Raw genomic sequence first — 20,743 nt, forward strand, 5'->3', positions numbered from 1 at the left:
CCTTTTTACTTTTAGTTATATGTAATATAATATAAAATCGTATGTTTTAACTTTAAAGTGTTGTTTTGAGGGGTGGAGGGGGAATATCGCGCCGCGTTGATAGATTTAGATATTCTAGTAGTTGCTGTCGCTGCGGTGCTCCCCTTACGCAGCCGTCTTGGTCATGGTGATGACGGCGGAGGGCACCAGGCCGAGCACCTCTAGCGGCTTCTCGTAGTCCTCCTCGGCGAAGAGCTTGCGCGGAAACGTGGTCATCAGGGAGAAGGGTGTCTCTATACCGGTCTTCACTTGAATGAACACGCGCACGGCCGACAGCTGCTCCTTCACGTTGAAGGTCTCGGTAAGGGTGGAGCCATCCTGCAGACGCACTTGGATGCGGGTCTCAGTATAGTCGCGTGGCGGCGACTTAACGCCGGTGGGAGAGCTGACCGTGGTCGAGGTGACGGACGGAGCCGGCTCCGAGTTGGGTATTTCTTTATTTTCTCTTTTGGGATTGATCAAGTATTAGAATGAATATTCTCAAGAAATTATCAATGAAAGCCCTACCTGGCCTTGCGGGCGGCCTTGTCGGCCTCTATTTGAGCACGAACCCGATCGCGGGCTACCTTCTCCTCCTCCTTTTCGCGTTTGCGCTGATCCACGATCTTTTTCATCTCGATCTCCTCCATGCGACGCTTCGCTTCGGTCATGTCCTTACCCGATCGAATGCGATTTCTCTCGCGCTCCAGGGCATCCACCTTTTCGCGCTCCTCGCGCTCAATGCGCTTCTGCTTGAGCTTCTCCTCGATCACGGCCAGTTGGGCCTTCTTCTCCTCCTCGGTGAGAGGTTTCTTCTCATCCGTCGACTCAGAAAAGTTGCTGTGGCCAGTCTTGGCAGCATGGTATTCGACTTCCGAATGATCTTTCAGCACTTTGCCGCAGTCGTCGCACTTTAACGACTTGGGCACCGTCGATTCGTCAGAGTTTTCGACAGCGCCTCCGACGCCGCTGCTGCTGGGAGCTGGGGCCGACTCGTCGCCACTGGCGGAGGGTCCTGCTGCTACTGCTGACCCTGCGGCTTCACGCATTCCAGCGGATGGAATCTCCTCGTCAATATGGGCCAGCAGCCACTCCATGGCCGGCTCCACGCCCTTGCTGCCGGTCACCTGCATAGCGTATACCCTAAATAAATACCACAAAGAACAAATAAAAGACGCAGGTTGCCGGCATGAGAGAAAAATCTGGAGCAGCCACTCACACGCGCTCCTGGGGAAATCCCATATCGACCAAGGTCTGAACGTCACTCATAGCGATCGGATTTGAATGCGTAAAGATCAATTGATGGGAAAACGTTTTGTATCTGTATTTATTTATGAATCTTTCTGACAATGACACACAAAAACAAAGCAGTGTTGTGACCAGTGTTGAGAAGTGACGAATGTAAGCATTGCCATGCTCGAATTGTCCAGCCCTGAACCTGATTTTGTTCTTTTGCTGCTGCTTGCATTTTGTTTGGAAAATTGTCGTTTGCTGGTTAAAGAAATGACGCCAAAGATGAAGAAGGTCGTGATTAAGATACCCCGGCATCCGTATTTTAATGCTCAGGTGAACCCTGTGAACATGGTCGAGTACCAGCTTCGCAAGTGTCGCGTCAATTTGGAGCGTCTAAAGCTGACCACGGCGGGACCGTTTGCCCTGCAGCTAAAGCGTTGCATTGTTCGTGTGGCACGTCTGCCAGACGTGGAACGTAGCGAGATCTCCATCACGCCAGCCAGCTCCATCATCAACTCAGACTTGGACGAGGAGGGTGAGCAATATTTGCCATTCCATTGCAAAGCAATTTAATTTCCAATATCTTTTACATTTTTTCAGGCGCAGTCGACGAATAAGAGCAGTAGAGAGAAGACTAGACAAGAACCCATATATCAAAGGATATAGACACTTAAGAGCACATCAGAGTGCATCATAACAAGTTTATAATTATATAAATGAAATAAAATATATTCCCAGCTAAGGGTCTGAGGTGTCTTGGCTAGGCAGGGAAAGTCGGCGCGATTTTATTATATATTCCAGCAGCTCCGGAGGGAGCCGAGCCGTGCCATAGATATAATTGGATGTGGATGTCAGTGGGCTGGAGCCAGTGCATCCTAGTCCTGCTGGCACCGTCCCCGGTTATTTATTTGGAATTCCCACCAAGTTGGCAGCACCGAGCGGCACCGATAAAACCCAGTCATCGTCAGCTGTCAGCAGATTTAGTTTTTCTGGAAAAACAAACCAACTAAATTTTCCCGTAACGTAACACTTTTCCGGCAAAATAAAGCAGCACCGTTCCGAAGAGAAGAAGCAACATGAACTGGCATTCGGGCAACATTGCAGAGGCCGTGGCGGAATCAAAATCCAAAAATGCCATCTTTGTCGTCTACATACAAGGTATGAGGAAATTCTCCTGCACACACTCTTGTGTGTATGCCATATGCACCACGTCATTGATGGAATCAATAATCAAATCGCAATTGCCCGCAGGTGAAAACGAGCTGTCCAGCAAGCTGGAGGGATTCGTGAACGACGCGCAAGTGCGGTCCCGCCTAGAGAGCTCGGACTTTGTGGCCATCAAGGTCCCAGGCGACAGCACAGCCTATGGGCAGTTCATGTCCCTCTGTAAGTACTGAGTGCAGTATATCCTCCACGGACGGTCCTCATTTCATTTTTTCCCCACTCCCTTAGACAAAGTCGTCCCCATTCCATCGATCTTCTTTATTGGCAAATCGGGCACGCCACTAGACGTGGCCACTGGCATTATTGCCAGCGCCGAGGAGCTGGCCGCTAAAATCGACAAAGTTCTTGTCCTGGCAGGGAAAAAAGAGGAGAACCAGCTGTCCACCACAAGCAGCAGCTGCTCCTCAGCCAACCCAGGCACAAGTCCACGACGCATTGCCGGAGCCGATGACAAAACATATGAAAAAACCGAGCAACCCGATCCAGATGAAGTGTCGATGGCAACCAGTCTGGCCAGCAAATCAGCTGCTTCGACCACGGCACCCGAAAGCAGTGCAACAGCAGCCCCAGAGAAACCCAGCGTTTCTTCTACAGTTGCTGGATCCACAGAGCCCTCAAGGGACAACGAGAAGCCATCGACAACTTCACCTGTTGAGACGTGTGAGACCCCGGCCGCTGCAGAGGTGCCCCCTTTAGGAGGCTCCAGTGCGAGTCCCTCTCAGGCTGCCACTTCTGCCGCCGCTGCGGCTGAGAGAAGAGCAGCTGTCGCCGCTGCGGCAGCGCCTGCTCCTATTCCCACTCCGCTACCTTCTGGGCCGTTGTCGGCAGTGCCCGAGCCCACGCAGCGGCACCTAACCGATTCCGAGGTGCAAATGCTCGAGGTCCAGAAAACATTGGAGGAGAAGCGACGAGAGCGATTGCAGCAGGAGCAACGCCAGCAGAGGGAGAGTGATGTGAGGCGTCGTCACGAGGGAAGGGAGACCCAAGCCCATACCCAGCAGGCGCTCACTAAGGAGCAGGAACTCAAGAAAATGCAGGTAACTGCAGAAGAACAAAATCTCTTGCATCTTTCAATTCACAAACCTTTGTTTTCCAAGGAACGCATTCGTCGCAATCGCCAGGAGGAGCAGGAGACGCGCGACCGAATCCGCGCCCAAATCGCTGCCGATCGGGCGGAGCAGGCGCATCGTGTCCTCATAGCGGAGGACGTCCACAGCATAACGACCTCGACCTCGACCGCGGCCGTCACGACCGACTCTACCTCTACCACTAGCTCGGTGGATGAGACTCGTCTGCAGATCCGTTTGCCCGGTGGCATACACCGCACAAAGTCCTTCCCAGTCGGCGCTCTGCTAGGCACCGTTCGCGTCTACGTGAGGAATGAACTGTTGTTGGGCACCGATACGCGCGACTTTACTCTGGCAACAAGCTACCCCCGTCGGGAGTTTCGTACGGAGGATGAGGTGAAGACCCTGCTGGAGCTGAACCTGGTGCCCAATGCGGTGGTGCTAGTGCTGACTAAAGAGCAGATAAACCGCGTGGTGCGCACCGGTGGCTCATTGATGACAATGCTGACCACGGTCATGTGGGCCATGATTACGCCGGCAGCCAAGGCATTCGATTTCATCCTCAAGAATGGATGGCGTCCGCTGTCGCATAGGTTCACCGTGATGCTGGCCAACGTTCGCTGGCCGAATCGTGAGGGCGGTGCCAATGTGGTCCTGGTCCAGGGTGACGCGTGAGTACTTAATCGTGTGATTCAGCCATAGCATTCATTTGTGACCAACCCCCATTGCTCTCTGCTCTGCAGTGCCGCTCGGCGCAACATGGAAATGTTCTCTATGCGCCCCATGCCGGCGCCAGGTGTCAATCCGCAGCCGGAAGCACCCGAGGCAGCATCAAACACACCGCCATCCTCGACGGGAACAGAAAACGATGCTGCAGGACAGCAAGCAGTTCCGCAGCCGCACCAGACACCGCCGACTAGACCCGAGTTCCAGCAGCGTCCGGGGGGATACCAGCCACCGCGCTATGGGGATGCCAACATACGACGGCTGCACGATTCAAAGGACGACAAGGACAACAAGGCCACCTACAACGGCAACTCAACGCAACAGCAATAAGGAAGAACCACAAGGAAGGACTCTATTAATATATCCACTAAACCTACTGCATAAATATCTGTTAAACCAAATTAAAATCGTTAACTAAATCAACAAAATATTCCAAATATTTAGTCGATGTGAGTCCGTGTCTTTAATTGAACAAATGTCGTAGGGTTATCCTTAATAGCTAGTAGGGGAGAGGGAAACTGATCTTGCAGAGATCTGGGCGTGGGGCCTGGGGCATGCATGGGGCACGGGGAGATGTGAAACAAACTGTGAGGATGAAGGAATAGTCTTTGTTGGGCTTACAAAAGGAAAAGGTTTCTTAATTTGATGATTTGCTATATTTCCTTCTATACACAAAAAATACGCCTGGACTAAGTGAATGGGGTAGCCTCCTCATCCGCGGGGTCATCGAATTAGGGCGGGAGGGGACTTGTGTAGTGTAAGGTGGGGTGAAAAAACTATGAGGAGTCAACAAGTCCTCCTAAGGCGCGCCTCTTCGTCTTCCCAAAGGGATTGCAATCCCAAAACTAAATCTATACAAAATATAAGATCATTTCTTTCCACTTTTTCCGGTGTTCATTACAGGGTGAACCACATCAGAAACTGCAACAGCTTGTAGACATTCACCAGCGGGAACTTCCATTCCCGCTTGCGCTGGGGCGTCGGCACCAGACTGGGGTAGTGGACGAGGCTGCTGATGTGGCAATTGGTGGTGACATTGCCACCCGGATACTTGATGGAGACGGCATCGCCCAACTTGACCCCGTCGCAGTCGATCAGCTCGAGGGACTTGTTGAAGCAGATGCGTATCTCCGAGAGATAGCTTATCTCGTGCTTCGTGTCGAAGAGGCAGTGGATGGAGGGATTCTTGCCGAGAACCTTCACGATGGCATTGTTGATGACCGTGACCGTGTTGTTCGAGTCGGGGTGGATGTCCGAGGCGTCCAGGATGCGCGACATGATGTACTGCTCCCGCCAGCTGAGCCCCTGGGCAAAATACTTGAGCTCGTCGTCCAGCTCCTCGATGAGCATGGCGCAGGTGCCGTGCTTCTGCCACTCGTGCTTCCACAGCCACTCTTGCGAAGTGGCCCCCTTCAGATCCGGCCAGTAGGTCTCCAGGCGATTCGAGATGCCGTCCAGCTTGTCCACATCGAACTCCGCAGAATTGTTGCAGAACGACGGCCCCAGCGAACCCAGCTTGGTGGGCCAAATGCCGTGAATGGTCCAGAACTCTTTCTTCTGAGGCAGCGTGCACTCTTGCGAGGGGTTGTCTTCGCGCCAGTGATAGCAGGTGGTCACCGGCCATTGCTGGGTGAATATCAAGACATCCCAGTTGTGGTCGTGGACGCGTTGATGACGCTCCATCGCCCCCATCGGATCATCTACCAGTCTGGAGTCATCGAAGGGATACAAAGAGTCGTCATCGTCAACGCTATCATCGCTGTCGTTGTCAAGCAGTGGGTTCCTTTGTGGCTGTTTTTCCACTGAGAAGGCGGCTGATTCATCCGAATCCGATATGTCGTCGTGGACACTGTAATTGATACCCAGATGAGTAATTGCATCGATTTTGCTTGGCTTAGCTAATTTTCTTTGGGCGAAGGGGGTCACTGGGTCAACCTTGAACTTGACTCTCCTCTGTCATGCAATGCGCAACAAAGGATTGGCACTCCATCGAAACTGGTTCATCATTGACATTGACTGCTTGTCCTTCATTGGGTAGGGGACTCAAAGAGGCAAGTGGGCTTCCAGGTCTCTCTTCGCCCACGCAACCAAAAACAAACTCAAAGTTTCTTCCACTTTCTCCTCAGGACACAGGACTCACCTCAGTGGCGTGGACTTTGTGGCCACGAGACAGCAGCAGAGAAAAACTATCACTAAACCAACTTGATGGTTCTGCATTTTCGTAATATTCAGTTTTTTTTTTAATAATAAATAAACTACGCAGCGCTGTGTGACCGCGGATTTATGGATAAAATATTCCGCCTAACCCTCAGAAATATACCGAAATATACTGTCTCATTGCAAAATATACCGGGAATATTTCGACGAGAATCATAAAACTTAAAAAGTATTGTCCTACACTGAACTCCCAGTGATTGCTTCTATCGCTATCGCTTTAATGCGCTTATTAATTCATAATTTCAAAATTTGAACAAATCCGACAATTGCAAACCCATTAGGCCAGCCATTTACATTTGGGCATTCATCAAGTTTATCGCACATGAGCCAGAAAAATACCTTACTCGATGATAAACCAAAAAACCGTATCGCAAAAGGTTTAATTGTTTCAGTTAATCAAGCACGTACACGGCTTCGGATCTATAAAATACTTCGCCAGCTTGTCTGCTCTGTTCTGTTCTCTATTACTTGGTCTTGAAAATCCCCTTCGCATTCTGATAAGAAGCTCACAGTTCTTTCTCTTCTTATTTAGTCATCCAACTTTAATTAGTGACAACGATAATTACACATTGCGCTACCTCACAGTTCTTCTTGTTGCCTTTGCTGTTGCTGTTGTTGTTGTTATTGGTGGTGTATTTTATCTTCGGGCATGACAAAATGACATGACATGGAGCCAAACACCAAACGACTTCTGTTGAAAAACCAATGACTGCGTCTACTCGAACTTGTAGTCGTACTCGTACAGCAATACGAACAGAACAGAACAGAACAGCGAATCAATGGCAAGTTTGACACAAGAATTGCTTAGCAATTGATTATTTCTGAACTGTACTTTGTACTTTTGATGATCCCCCATAAAACAATCTAAGGGAAAGGGGCAAAGGGAACGGGGAAAGCGCCTGTAGCTGGAGTGGGCTTTGGTAAGTGGGGCAGCTGTCTGAATTCCAGTCTCATGGGGGAAACTGAAACTTTCACACATAATCCACACTCCATAACTCCATAGACATAATTGGGCTGTGTCAGTGATGCAAGTTCTCTACGCAATCGTAAGATTAGAGGGTATTCTCTCTACCAAACCATTCATCCAAACATTTGTACCCCATTTGTCAAATTCAATTAGTTCGATTCGGAGCGATAAGACTCATTTACATGACGAACGCAGCAATTCTAATCTTTGGCCCCCACCAACCGCATTAGCCAAACAAATGCCCACTCCTGTCCTGGGGTTTTATCAACAACATTTGTGATTATTTTCATGTCATGTTTTTGTAAGCCACACAGATCGGTAGAAAAGTAAGGGAGAGGGTTGTTTGGGGGCTTTTATGCTGATTTCGTGTGGGGACTTTTGTTTGATGACAAATTAATTTAATAATAACAGCTGCAAAAACATTTTGTAATCAACTTTTCCGGCCCGCACTTAGCAACAACAATTATCCTCGATGTACAATCCAATTAATGTTCTTTTTGCAGATATTTAAATGATGCATTCAGGTATTGGTGGATACATACAAATGCATACATAAGTACATACATACATACATACATATATGTAATATTTTCGCTTTCATTCGAACTTCCGTTGGGCGAACAAAAAAAAATATATTGAAAAGTTGTTCCCTCTCCCCAAGAAGTCATCATCGTCATTATCATCAGCGAGAGAAGCATTTCGGAGCAGCCTCATCTTTCATCTTGTTGTTTTGTTGGTAGGTAGTCGCCATTATGCTCTCTCTCCCTCTCTCTTTCTTCATCTATACAGCGCCGGCGCAAGAGAAATAGAAAGCCAGAAAGAGAGTGAGAAAGAGAGAGAGAGAGGGAGAGAGAGAGAAGATCTGGTGGGTGGAGTCTCTGGGCTTATACATATGTATGTAGAGCAAAGTCTGAGTGGAATTTCGGTGGGTGGCCGGAGTCCGGTAATTGCTTCAATTTGGCGTACATATCCGCATCCGTTTTGTCAGTCAAGTGGCTGACGAGCTTCCCCTGAATCCAGCCCCTGTTACTGCTTCAGTTTTCCCCCGCCAATTCCAATTCCACTTATTTTACTCTCTTTTTGGACGACTGACTTTCCTCCTTTTCCTTCCCTCCGGGGCTGCTCCCTGAGTTGTTTTTGTGCAATTGCTGTGTAAATGGCATGAGAATGATAATTGTAGCAATTATAATATTAAATTGGGAGATCATGGCTCACAGGGTTTCCCTCCACAATCAACCCCCACCACCGAGAGACGCGTTTTTATGTAGCATTCTTTTTTGCTGCCACTTCTCTTTCTCTCTCTCTCTCTCTCTCTCTCTCTCTCTCTCTCTGTGTGTCTGCCTGTCTCTTCCTGTCCTCTCCAGTTACTCCCTGGAGGAGAGGCAGTGGAGAATCCAATGTGGGTTGGATTTTTTACTCTCCACTGCTGTGTATTTTGTCGGATTTGTTTGTTAATTAGAATTCTAGCGTTGAAATTAAAATGCTCACTCCAACGGGGCTGCTGGGAATACAAGATGGAGATGGAGATGGAGATGGAGATGGAGCGATGGAGAGCTGTCGGGGAAAACTGTGCTGATAAGTTGCGACTAGTTTTTCAGGGCGTTGGCTGTGTGCAGCAGGAGCACCAGCCGTATGGCCCTGGAGGTTCTTTCACTTTTTTGTTTTACTTGTCTCCCTTTTCTCTCTTAATTACTGCAGTTTATTTTCTAAGTGAGACTAATTAACAGGCAATTCGTAGCATTGCGGCACATTTTACTCCTTTTTTGAAGGGTGGACCCGCAGTTGGGTGAAGGGGTGCGGCCAACCCCGAGCGTGGGTGTGTGTGTGTGTGTGTGTGTGTGTATGGGAGAGTGGTCAACATTTTTGGCTAGTTAGTTGGCTGTGATAGCATTGGATTTGAAGCTTGTGCGCCGCCAGTAACACGAAACTTTGTGAATGTTTTATGCCGAATTTCAAAGTCTGGCAGGATCTTTCGAAATTACTGAAAGTGATTGCCAATGCGGTTCTTTTGTGGTGATTAGCAATAATTGTAGTCCATAAATCAAAGCCTTGAATCGCTCTCATCACGAGTGGTTAGTTTATCCAGAAGAGAAGAGCAAATGGCAAGATGATCACACCACATTTATATGTACCTTCCCCATTGTTGTCCAGCTAATTCACAGTCCCGCCAGCCCCACTTCGGTTAACTAGCCCACAAATTTACGTTATTAGTACAACATTAGACGCTCGGCTAATTATCCACACTGTCTGAGGCGCAAAAAGCCCGCTTAACCTCCACCTCTAGAGCACTTCACTGGCACCACTTCTGCGCCACCCCCGCCAGCTACTATCCACCACCATTTGAATGGCGCCCATTTGCTCCATACTCCCCCATCCCCACGCCATAAAACATGGTGAGCGCACACACATATGCAGACTCTCAATACAGACTCACAGAGAAGAGGAGGGCAGAGCACACTCGCACGTTAATGAACGTGAAATTCACTTAATTCCAACTTTAGCCATGAATTAAGCACGACAAATGGTCGCTTACCGCGGCAAGAGAAGGATACTGGCATCAGAGTGAAGGGTGGATTGGGTGGATTGGGTGGATTGGTGGGGCTGGGCTGTTGAGCACCAGGGATAAATGAGCACAAAGACGTGCCACGAGACCGTATATTTTTTGCCGAAATGGCAACCAAACGGAGAAAGGCAGAAAGAGACACAGATCCAAACAATAAGTAAATGTGCTTTTATGGCTCTTAATTAAGGCAATGATGGGGTGTTTTAATACGTTTGCCAAATGTTAAATGAAAAACTGCCAGAGCTGCCGAGAGTGCCGAGAGAGAGCCGCAGATACCCTGTACTGCTGTGAGAGTTGATTTTTTGAGCGTGAAAAAGAGAGTGGGATAATACACGGAGAGAAAGTTTGAGATAAAATGTACTTATAGGCTGCTACTTAGTTGCTTTTAATGATATGGTAAATATTATGATAAGCCCCTTTCCCGTTAAATAAACTTTCTTACACAGCTACCATCCACAGCCATTGGAAGAACGGTTAATCGAGCAGATATCCGGTCCCACTCCCACTCCCGCTTCTCCTACTCCCACTCTCACTCCACTCTCTCTCGCTCTTGTTCTTTTTTTATAATTTCCCTGCTGAGACAGGGCTTTTCATTTCCCTTTGTTGCCTTTGACTAATTACCCGCTCTCCCCAGTCCCTCCCCAGTCGATAAATTTATGACGCCCAGTGTACACTGGGCATCCGTAATGAGCAGTTCCAGATGACACTCGGAATTCTTCTCCCCACCTGGGACTTGTCCTCAGCGATGCACTACATGGCCTGGAGTACAAACTGATGTGGTACTCCTGTAGGGGTATTCTGAAGTCGGAATATCCTTTATCTCTTTACGATTGAAACGAGGTGAGTTTTATGATTTGCAAATGGTCGTGCTGGCATGTTTATGGCTCCATTTTGGCAGAGACCGAATGACCGAAAACTGTCTCAATTTGTGGTGTATTGTATAGTGTGCACATTAGTTTTGTATGTACACACAAACACACAAACATATCGTAAAAATCAGAGTGGCACATAAAAATCCCTAAATGCGCCATTTGCAAGGCTGGCAAAAATAACATTTTCAACACTTTTTGGTTTGATTAATCAAATGTTTTACAACCCGCCGCACGCATCCGAGGGTTATCGCTCGACTTGTATTTTCTATATATTATATTGTCTCCTCTCTCACTGTCCATCTATCCTCCCCCCTGAATCATTTAGTCTAAATTAGTATGCCACGCACGTTCCAGAGCATAAAAAAACATCAGAGCAGCAGAGAAGGGAAACAAAACAAACCAAGAGCATCTACAAAAGCGGAATACGGAAAAAGAGCAGAGCAAAAAATGGCGTAACCTTTGTTGTTTCTGTTGCTTTTATTGCGGGTTGTCCTCTCTCTTTTTTTATGATTTATTTATATATTCAAAACAAATGCAATTGGGTTTATTACACATCAATAAGCCTCATCGACCGTCGACCGTCGACCGTCGACCGTCGACCATCGACCATTCGACCACCAAAGCACAAAACATTTTCTGATTTACATGGATTCTACGAGGATACTCGTACATATATCCATGCCGAGCACAAACGTGATCCAAATTATGGATGATTGTGTATATGTTTAGAATATAAGAGCTATTTGTAGATTCAGAGATGAAAATGGAGGTGTGGGAGCTGCAGAGCAGTTCCCGTAATTGAAATAATGAAAACAAATATACAAGAACTGTAGAAACATATCCATTTCGCAAGTATTTCTTAGCGAATGTTAAGCATGTATTTCGATTTGTCAAGGGACCAAAGCAGTTGTCCAAACAAGCAAATCGCAGTCCCACACATCACACGCGTAAGTATTCCCTTTTATATGCTTCAGGGCATAGCAGCTCCTTCTTATGAGGCATGGAGGAAGTGGGTTGTTCAAGTTAACTGTGTGTTCTCGTATGGGATTGAGTGCGGGTGTGGCCATAAAGAAGACCACAAAGAGGCAATGCCAGGCCAGGCGAAATGTGTTTAAACAGGAAAATGGCACGCGTTGCCATATTTCAAGAAACAGAAAGAGAACGAGAAAGAAGCACAAGACAGGCGTTTTGAAGGACTTGGAGATTATGATTTGTTTTGCTTGCCGCTTAACGAGCACATGATACAAAATACAGCACAAGGACCCCCCACTCGAGTGCGTATGCTCCCCATAAGTATGCTAAGCATGTATCCTGCGAGTGTGTGTACTTCGTTCTCTCTCTCTCTCGCCTCTCCCTCTGCCTCTCGTTTGTTGAGTAATTTCATCCTGACAGAAGACAAATTTTTACAGATTTGTTAGAATTTGTCGGCAGGCCATGGCCCGGCGTCAAGCCAATGCTGAATGTTTGTCTTTTCTTTATATATTGTTCGAGTACGAGTGCGAGTGTGTGTATGCAAATAAACATTTGCACTTAAAAGATATCTGAAGATGTTTATGAGGCCCAAGAAGGAATGGAATGGCTGACATCATGTAAGCAACTTGCGTAAGAGGAGGCTCAGACATTGATTTGACATGAACCCCCTGAACCCTCTGAACCCTCTGAACCCTCTGAACCGCCTGGCCTGATCCCCCGAAGATAAAACAAATTGGTTTGTTTTTCCTTCAGCCTCAATCAACCCTCGGAAAAGTGTTTTCTTAACCCTTTTCTTCCTCTGAAATAAGACTAAATTGATATGACAAATCCGTTGCGTAGGACCATAGAAGCAAATGTTTAATGAAGTGAAAAATTGCAAAATAACCAAAAATTAAATGAAACAATGACCAGGCATCCAGATTCAAATGTATATCCTCTATATTCATGCTTATTGTTTTTTGTTTTTAGGGTCTTCTGCCCATCTCCTCCAAAAACCCAAGGAATTGTGTAAACAAAAATTGAACAAATTTCCAGTTCAGTGGCTTTGTGGCCATTTGGCCATTTATAAAAGTAGTATCTACGTACATATATAGAATGGGCGTGGCACCACTGCTCACAGCTCACAGCTCACAGCCCACAGACCACAGCCCCATTGTCCCCAGAGCGGAGGCAATTTGTATTTATTTGTTGGATTTCATGTTGAAATTGCTTTCGTGTCTTTTATTTGTATAAATATTTGCAGGACACTCGCCCTGCCAGTATACCAAAAAGGAGGCAACACTTTTCGCCTTGGCAAGTTGGGAAGACTCCTCCGATTGCTATTTCTGCCATTGTTTTTCTTGTGGAAAACAAAAATCATACACAAATTTGCGGTGGTTCCCCCATTCCCCGCTCGCACCACCGAGGGAAAATACGCTTCGTTAAACACATACGCAAATTGTAGCCAGAGAAAATGCCAAGAAAATTTGAAATTCTATAACCAGAATGAAGCAGAACCAACCAAAAACTTTATGCACGAGTTGGTGGCACAATTCCCACACAACCATGGGTACAGAGAGAGCAGTTTATATGTAGATATGAATATGCCAAACAACAACAAAGAGCGAGGGGCAAATCAGAGTCTGCCATCAGAGCAGCCCAATTCGAAGTGCCCCGAAATGCTACAAGATCATGGGAGCTATGACACCCAAAAGCAATTGTTTGCGTAGCCAAAAGCAACAGCAACAGCAACAGACAAACTTGACATTTCACACTTTGCGATGGGACTCCTGGATCTCATTCCTGCCCCGTCTCCGTCTCCGACACCCACTCCCACTCCCACTCGTCTCTGTCTGTCTCTGGTCCTCACTTCGGGCAAATTTGCGTGCAGATAAATTGCAATCTACCCTGGGGCTTGGACAACGATATAATGGAGGTGACGAGGGGGACTGCAGTCGGAGAAACAACTTTGCACAGAAGGCACTGTAATATGACAGCCATGGGCAGTGTTTCTCTCAGTGTAAAAGGAGTGGAGTGAAATGGAGGCGCTGGTTGCTTGCCAGAGTTTGCGGTCGACTTGTGAGGCACTCAACGTCGTTGCATTTGTTGTCTTTTAATCACCAGCTAACTAGGAGTTGACTTCATAATTCTAATTGTGTCTCTGATACTACGACTGTTAAGAGGGAGTACTGCTCACTCTCTATGTGCCCCAAAGGAAGAGGCTGGTACGTGGTACGTGACCTGAAGCTGGGAATATTGAGTATATTTGAGTATCTGATGGGCAAACAATAAATTGCAACTGCAGGCATCCTCGTATTTACTCAGAGTGTCTGTCCGTCCAGTCCAGTCCATCCATGATAAGTGACCTGTTGAGAGGCATTAAATTGATTGAGTTGAACCGAGGTGAGCTAATCTGAGCGAGAGGTGTTGGTGGGAGCCCCATCCCCAACCCGACTACGGAACCTAATGATGTCTAAATATTTACTTGTAGTTTAGCAAAGAGAATTATGAAATCGCTGGGAACTGCTTGATTGATTGATTGATAGGAGTGCCAAGTGTGGGACATTTTGAGGAGGTTTCCTTATCGTAAGGTTTAAGATTGGTTGGAACCCATTTACAAATAATTGACTAAGCGTTTCGGGCCTTCAGGGTTAGTGCGTGAATTATTTGAAAGTGGAAATCTGATTGTCTTATCTCTCTGGCTCCGATGGAGCAGAGCATAGATTGCAACTCAGGGAATCCACTGACAAGCGGTGGCGGATTCCGCTTGTCCTTAAGTTTCCGTCTTGCAATCTCCTATCAATTGAAGCGGCTTCTGCCACTGCCTTTGCTACGGTTGTGGCTCTAATTTGAACTTCTGGAAACGGCAGAGACAGAAGCAGAAGCAGAAGCAGCAGCAGAATCAGAAGCCCCCAAAGCCATAGAGAGAGAAAAGTCAATCATAAATATCCAATGCCCGATATCTTATCAGCTGTTGGAAGCACTTTACTAATAATTAAAATGTCATCATTAAGAAATATGAAAAAGTCAACAAAAGGCATGGAAACTTCCCCTATTTTCCAGCTACTGCTTCTCCTCCAACCAACGTAGGATCGATCTGAAATGCAGTTGAAGAACTTATGTATTTCCTATTGACTATTTAAAATTGATAGAAAGATAGAGAGAGAGAGAGAGAGAGAGAGAGGAAGAGTCATGTGGTCGTTCTTTGGATGTCTGGGGCTTTCCAGCTATGTGTTGTTCAGCTTTTATCAGAGATAGACGTGGAGGTGTTGTATTTGTCTTTAAACTGGACTTGGAGTCTGATAATTAAACCTCTTGCGACCCATTAGTTCGGAGTACTGCACACATACATACGATAGTCTCTACATACAACCTACTCTAATCTTCCTCTTACTATAGAATCTCCTATGCAGATCCCCTTTTACTTTCAGGTAAGCAACAGCCAGAGTTTACAGTTTGATAAGAATTCCAAGACCAAAGAGCACACGTTGGTTAACCTGACGTTTGTTTTGGGCTGCACTCAGTCCCAGTTCCAGTCCCAGTGCCAGTCCCAGTTGCAGTGCTGCTGACTCTCTATTGACACTAATGACAAACGATTGGCGTCAATTTTCTTGTCACATTTGCCCGCGAAGACAGCCACGCCACAGCCACAGCGACACAGTAGCTGCATTTTCAATTATAAACAGATGTTAAGGTCTGATAAAGTCGGTCCCTGGCTGCACACAATCTGTACTCCACCGCATAGCCATAGGAGTAGGAATCGGAATAGGCATAGGCATAGCCATAGCCATAATAATATCATCTTATCGCGCTCGCGTTGCACTCCACGGAGCATTCCATTCCTCTGGGTGTCTGGTACTTGAGCCTGTAATGAGTCGTGTCGTTGTCAGTGTCTCACCTCTCTCTCATTCTCTTTCTCTATCTCTATCTCTCTCTCTCTCTCGCTACACGCCTCTCCTTCGATGTCTCTCTATGGCTTGTTGCCTGTTTGCTCAGATGAGTTTTTAATTAAATGGTATCGGGTTGCGCCTTAAATAAATTGAAATAATCAATTTATATTACGTATACGATGGGGCACGGGCACATGGCACCCTGTCGCACTCTGTGTCAACAAATTTAATTGAAAATCTAAACAGAAAGTCAACACGATGAGGATGAGGATGAGGATGAGGATGACGATGGCGGTGACGAGAAGTCAACTGATGAACGTGCCAGAGTTCCTGGACAGACAATTCGCTCGGTATTGTTTCCAGTTTCCTCCTCTCGCTCGTTGTTTGTGTGCATAATTTTAAAATCAATACAAATATATCCATGGACCATGGGATTTGTGGATTCTCCGTAGGGAAACCATGGCATTTCTTCCTCCCATTTTGCTTTCTGATTTGGTTGATTGAAAATTATTCTCTTTGCATTCAATTAAAGCTGTCGATGATATGCCTTTGGATCGTAAATCTTATGAAAGTCAATCTATCCACCTTCTCTTTCTCTCTACCATTCACACATTATGGGATGGATTTATGGGCTACCTACCGCCTACCGTACGAGTACGAGTACGAGCGAGTATCTGTATCTTTATAGTGACGGTAGTCTTATCGACTTCATTAACCAAACAAATGTGTTTATTGCCCAATGGCAAAGGCCATAAAGCAGCCAGCAGCAAGCGAATGCTGTGCTTGGCCAAGATAAATAAACAAATTAAATTAAATTATAGTACTAGAGATATTATTCATAATATTATGAACTCCCTCTCTCTCTCTCTCTCTCTCTCTCTCTCTCTTTATCTATTAATCGGAACGGAAGTTGCCGCAGTTTGTACGACTCCCTCCTCCCTGTAGTATAGTATTCAATATGTATAATGTTTTATTGGGTGCTATATTTTGGGTAGAGTAGTAGAAACAAGCAGACGAGGGGAGCGAGTCCTATGGGAGCGGATGATAAGATTGAAAAGAGATTCCATGGTGCTACTTCTCAATTTGCACTTTAAAACTTTTGCAGGAGGCAAACACCCTTTCCCTTGTGACTTTCGTGGATCCCCTATCCAAGCCGCAACAGGGGACTAGGATTAGGCCATTTATATGCATGGCCCAAAATGCAAGGCACAAACGCCATTTGCACACAATTAGTGACATTGGACAACCAGCCCACCTGCCAAAAGGCCGATGGCATTGGAATGGCATTGGAATGAGTATTGTGATTAGATCGGGCAACGGGAGTAGGTGGTATGCGTATGTAGGTGCCAGTGTAATCACTGAAGGTGGAATTGGGTTGGATGCCACTGTTTTCCGACTGGGATTATCTACATATATCTGATGGATGTGGAGTGGTGTCGGCTTTCGTTTGATTTCGCATAGTCATATCGAGTTTATTGTGGGATAATTGAGTAGAGAGAATTGCTCCCCCAATAAATGCACTCTCTTTCTCTATGCTCCCATTTCTACCCCCTTTTTATACAGTTTTCAAATTTACATAATCGCAATCAATCACTTGTGGGGGGAAAGGGAAAAGGGGGAATGGAGAAGTCCCATCCAAACAGACTTGATACACAATTTGAAAAATTACGCTACACTTGTTTAAACAATTTGGCGAAAGCTGCCTCTGCTCTTTTTGCTCTGCCGTTGAGCACTTTGTGGAGACGGTGGGGGGGATTTGTAGCATAGATTTCCCTGTGTCTGCATGAAGTGGTTGGTGTGTGGGTGGAGCTCCAATCGCAATGATAAATGCTAATTTGAGGCAAGATCACGCATAAACCAACAATAAATAAATCAAATGGCAGGTCATACAAAAAACTTACCCCGCACACCAATCAGAATAGGGCTAGGGGGTGGGTTCGGGCTCTGCCTCATATGAATGCGATTTAGGGCCACTTATGCGTGGCAATGTAAAAAAGCAGCGAAAAATCAAAGAATCAAGGAACCTTGGCACGATTTTCACTTACGTTTTTTCCGCAGCAAATTGCTAAGTGATTTACGAGGACAGGAGGCAAAGCCATTTATTAGATGAGATTAAGTAAAGGGAGCAAAAGGCCATTGAACGACCGAGCTCCGAGCTGCCATTACCCTGGAAAGCTCAGAATTCCATTTGACTACGAAAAACTTTCCAAAGGAAGAAACTTTTATTTTTTTTTCAATGTGCAATTTGTAGATTATGCGAGATTATAAAGGGACACAGACAGATAGCGAGGAGTGGGGAATGGGGTCGGCAAAATAATGTGAAAACTTGAGTACAACTTTTCTTATGCCAAGAGATTAAGGCTGTATTTCCATCCAACATGTGAGCATCTTTACCTCTGTACTCTCCATTCACACTCATCATATTCATATCTGAAACCACACTTGACGATCATATGCCATTTACATGCTCGTCCGCCATTCCCATCCATCGAGGGAATAATGCCTTGAGTAGCACAGTACTCCAATGTCCCAACCGAGAAATGGACAATCAATCCACCCATTTCGGTACCTTCACCCGCCTGTCATTTCTTCATCTACTGTATCCCTGTTCCAGCGTATCCTTATGCTGAGTTCCATTGTAACCCGTAAAATACACATTTTCTGGTGGTAGAAAATCCAGCAAATTGATTTTAGTGGGTGTTTACACAGAGCTTTACTCGTGGAAGTACTTCCCGGACGAACTTTTCACAATTTGCCTTGCTCCAACCCCGAGCACATTCCGCACACGCACACGCCCACACACATACTATACACACCAAGAGAGCGAAAGAGATGCATTGAGAGTGGAGCGAAAGAGACAGAGTGAGAGTTAGATGGAGAAGGAGAAGGAGAAGGAGAGACAGAGACAGAGACGAGTCAGCCCAGACGATGGAGAGCGAACACATTCGAGCCATAAAGGGCAAGTGGCAAAACCTCACAAATGGCAAATGGCAGCATTTAGTATGATTATCCATGGAGGGCAAACAGGGGGGGAAGAAGGATGGAGGATGGCCTGAAGTACCAACAGAAACAGAGCAACTCTTGGCCCTCATCCTGTGCCTGCTCTGCTCTTCCGACTCTGGAGGGGGGGGCTTCAGTGTTTCGAAGTTTCCATTTCCAGCCCGAAGGGTAAATGCCACTTGGCTGCTAAACATTTGGGTGTGTGCCGCCCTTCCCCCCTTCTGATGCTTCAGGGGTGGAGTCAACAGGGGTGTGGTGCAGGCGGGGGAGTTTTATTTGCCATTTCTTTTATTGCCTTAATATGTTAATAGCATTTACGGCGGCGCGGCGCTGCGCGGCGCGGCGCTTGGTGCTGGCTGCCTTTTGTTGTTTCTGTTTGTTGCTATTTTTCTTCGTCTGTCGCTCGTTTGGGAATACTCTGTGTCCAGCCAGGGTATGGTCGAATGAGCAGAGCAGTTCGATGAGTTCTCCAGCTCTCTAGGTTAGAATCCTCAAAGAAGTATCCGATAATTCGTGGGTGTTTTGCCCCATAGGGTAGTCACACTTCGTTACAGTTATATTTGTAGACCTGCCTTTTAGGGGTTCTCTCCCTTTTTTAAATGATTTTCGGCTTCTGTCTGGGCTCTGAGAGTTGAGCTCTTTTTGCAACTGCTTTTTGCGAATCTGGGCAAAAAGGATTTGTGCACATTATCATCTTTTATTGCCATTATCATATCATCTACCCTCGTCCACTTGATCTGATTTTTACTAAGGAGATTTCTAGTATGCGGTGCATAAATGCTATTCCTTCAGACAGAAGAAATATCATGTAATGTGTGTAGTAACTTCTTGAGATTTGATCCAAAGAATTTTTGGGTTTTACATTTTACATTGAATGGAAATGTCGAAGGGCTATGCGATTAAGGAGAAGACTTCTGCTGAAGGACGACATATTATTCAAGAACTCTTGAAGGCTATTTTGAACCAAAATATTTTTGGTTACCCTTGTCAAAACCACTCAACCACCTACCACTATCCCCTGCACGCTAATTCCATGGTAAGCAAAACTTCCAAGCAACTGGCCTGAGCATCGTCGAAGATGCTTCACACCTCCCCTACCTTTGGGGTGGGGGAATGTGGCCCAATCGCCCTCAGGTATTTCAGCCAATTAGTGGCATATAAAATAAATTCAATTTCCACGCACACTTACTCCCACCCGAGGGACTCCCGACACGGATTGGAATGGGATGGGGTGGGGGAATAAACTAAAGGTTCAGTTGAGCGTATGTGTGAATAATGTGGCCCCGAGGCGGGCCTTCCTCGGGCGCGGATCCGGACGTGGATAAATACCCATGTGACCTGTCTTTCCTCTGTCCGCGCTCCACCTTCGTCGAGCCACAAATGAGAGCAAATGTTTTTAAGGGTTGATTAGTCAAATGTTCGTTAACTTTCGGGTTTGCACTTGTCGGAACATGTACGATGGAATACGACAGGAGCAGCTATTGGGATTGGGATTGGGATTGGGAGCAGGACCAGTCATACCTAGTTGAACGAGGGTTTGGGTCCGGGCCTGGTCTGGGATTGGGATTGGGATTGGGATCCGCACTAATTATGCTAAACATTTTTAAATATTGTCCTCACGTGCATCGCTAAGGAGACTTGCGACTCTTGAGGATACCCTCTACCCCTCCGTCCCCTTTCCGCTCTCAGCTCTTCGCTCTCCGCTCTCCCCTCTCCCAAGCAACCCAGCACTGACTCGCTTTTGATTGGATTTCGGATCGAGGGAAAAAACCTTTGCCCTCCCAGGGGCTCACTCTGGATTTTCCTTCCTTCGCTTTGCTTCCCTTCTGCTGGGCAATTATGCAAATTAGATTTAATACCTTTCAACACATTTAAGCGGATTACAATTTAATATTTCTCACATTGTTTATCTGCAATTCTACATTCTGTTTGTTTTTGCCTGTTTGTCGGAGTTTCGGGGCGGGTGGAAGTATAACAATCCTGTCGATAGGCAGGCCCGCGACTCTCTCCGGGAC

General features: G+C 46.5%; 4 protein-coding genes across 4 annotated transcripts; 2 read left to right on the forward strand and 2 right to left on the reverse strand.

The window, feature by feature from the left end:
• Positions 1–2: 2 nt before the first annotated feature.
• Positions 3–1,394, reverse strand: LOC117589439 (UBX domain-containing protein 1). The gene is made up of 3 exons (XM_034281379.1): positions 1,238–1,394; positions 547–1,161; positions 3–484 (listed from the first exon to the last, which is right to left on the reverse strand). The coding sequence occupies exons 1-3, from the start codon at positions 1,285–1,287 to the stop codon at positions 145–147; spliced, it is 1,005 nt and encodes a 334-aa protein (XP_034137270.1). The 5' UTR covers positions 1,288–1,394; the 3' UTR covers positions 3–144.
• Positions 1,395–1,444: 50 nt separating this feature from the next.
• On the forward strand, positions 1,445–1,993 carry LOC117589442. Its single transcript, XM_034281381.1, has 2 exons — positions 1,445–1,786; positions 1,852–1,993. Exons 1-2 carry the CDS (start codon positions 1,522–1,524, stop codon positions 1,866–1,868), a joined length of 282 nt encoding a protein of 93 aa, XP_034137272.1. The 5' UTR covers positions 1,445–1,521; the 3' UTR covers positions 1,869–1,993.
• A 203-nt stretch (positions 1,994–2,196) lies between these two features.
• Positions 2,197–4,687, forward strand: LOC117589436 (UBX domain-containing protein 4). The gene is made up of 5 exons (XM_034281375.1): positions 2,197–2,409; positions 2,503–2,637; positions 2,704–3,512; positions 3,573–4,213; positions 4,286–4,687. The coding sequence occupies exons 1-5, from the start codon at positions 2,328–2,330 to the stop codon at positions 4,596–4,598; spliced, it is 1,980 nt and encodes a 659-aa protein (XP_034137266.1). The 5' UTR covers positions 2,197–2,327; the 3' UTR covers positions 4,599–4,687.
• Positions 4,688–4,705: 18 nt separating this feature from the next.
• LOC117589438 (ribonuclease Oy) lies at positions 4,706–6,547 on the reverse strand. Its single transcript, XM_034281378.1, has 2 exons — positions 6,409–6,547; positions 4,706–6,117 (listed from the first exon to the last, which is right to left on the reverse strand). The coding sequence occupies exons 1-2, from the start codon at positions 6,483–6,485 to the stop codon at positions 5,166–5,168; spliced, it is 1,029 nt and encodes a 342-aa protein (XP_034137269.1). The 5' UTR covers positions 6,486–6,547; the 3' UTR covers positions 4,706–5,165.
• Positions 6,548–20,743: the final 14,196 nt, after the last annotated feature.

Source organism: Drosophila guanche, unplaced genomic scaffold, assembly GCF_900245975.1.
Source record: "Drosophila guanche unplaced genomic scaffold, DGUA_6, whole genome shotgun sequence".
Lineage (NCBI taxonomy): Eukaryota > Metazoa > Arthropoda > Insecta > Diptera > Drosophilidae > Drosophila > Drosophila guanche.

Bases quoted from the DNA above. Each gene is read 5' to 3' on its own strand.
- LOC117589439 (XM_034281379.1), bottom strand. From the start codon at position 1,287: ATGAGTGACGTTCAGACCTTGGTCGATATGGGATTTCCCCAGGAGCGC. The intron at 1,162-1,237 runs GTGAGTGGCTGC...GTATTTATTTAG, and splicing joins GGATTTCCCCAGGAGCGCGT to GGTATACGCTATGCAGGTGA. The intron at 485-546 runs GTAGGGCTTTCA...CAATCCCAAAAG, and splicing joins AAGGCCGCCCGCAAGGCCAG to AGAAAATAAAGAAATACCCA.
- LOC117589442 (XM_034281381.1), top strand. From the start codon at position 1,522: ATGACGCCAAAGATGAAGAAGGTCGTGATTAAGATACCCCGGCATCCG.
- LOC117589436 (XM_034281375.1), top strand. From the start codon at position 2,328: ATGAACTGGCATTCGGGCAACATTGCAGAGGCCGTGGCGGAATCAAAA. The intron at 2,410-2,502 runs GTATGAGGAAAT...AATTGCCCGCAG, and splicing joins CTTTGTCGTCTACATACAAG to GTGAAAACGAGCTGTCCAGC. The intron at 3,513-3,572 runs GTAACTGCAGAA...TTGTTTTCCAAG, and splicing joins AGGAACTCAAGAAAATGCAG to GAACGCATTCGTCGCAATCG.
- LOC117589438 (XM_034281378.1), bottom strand. From the start codon at position 6,485: ATGCAGAACCATCAAGTTGGTTTAGTGATAGTTTTTCTCTGCTGCTGT. The intron at 6,118-6,408 runs GTGAGTCCTGTG...TATCAATTACAG, and splicing joins ACAAAGTCCACGCCACTGAG to TGTCCACGACGACATATCGG.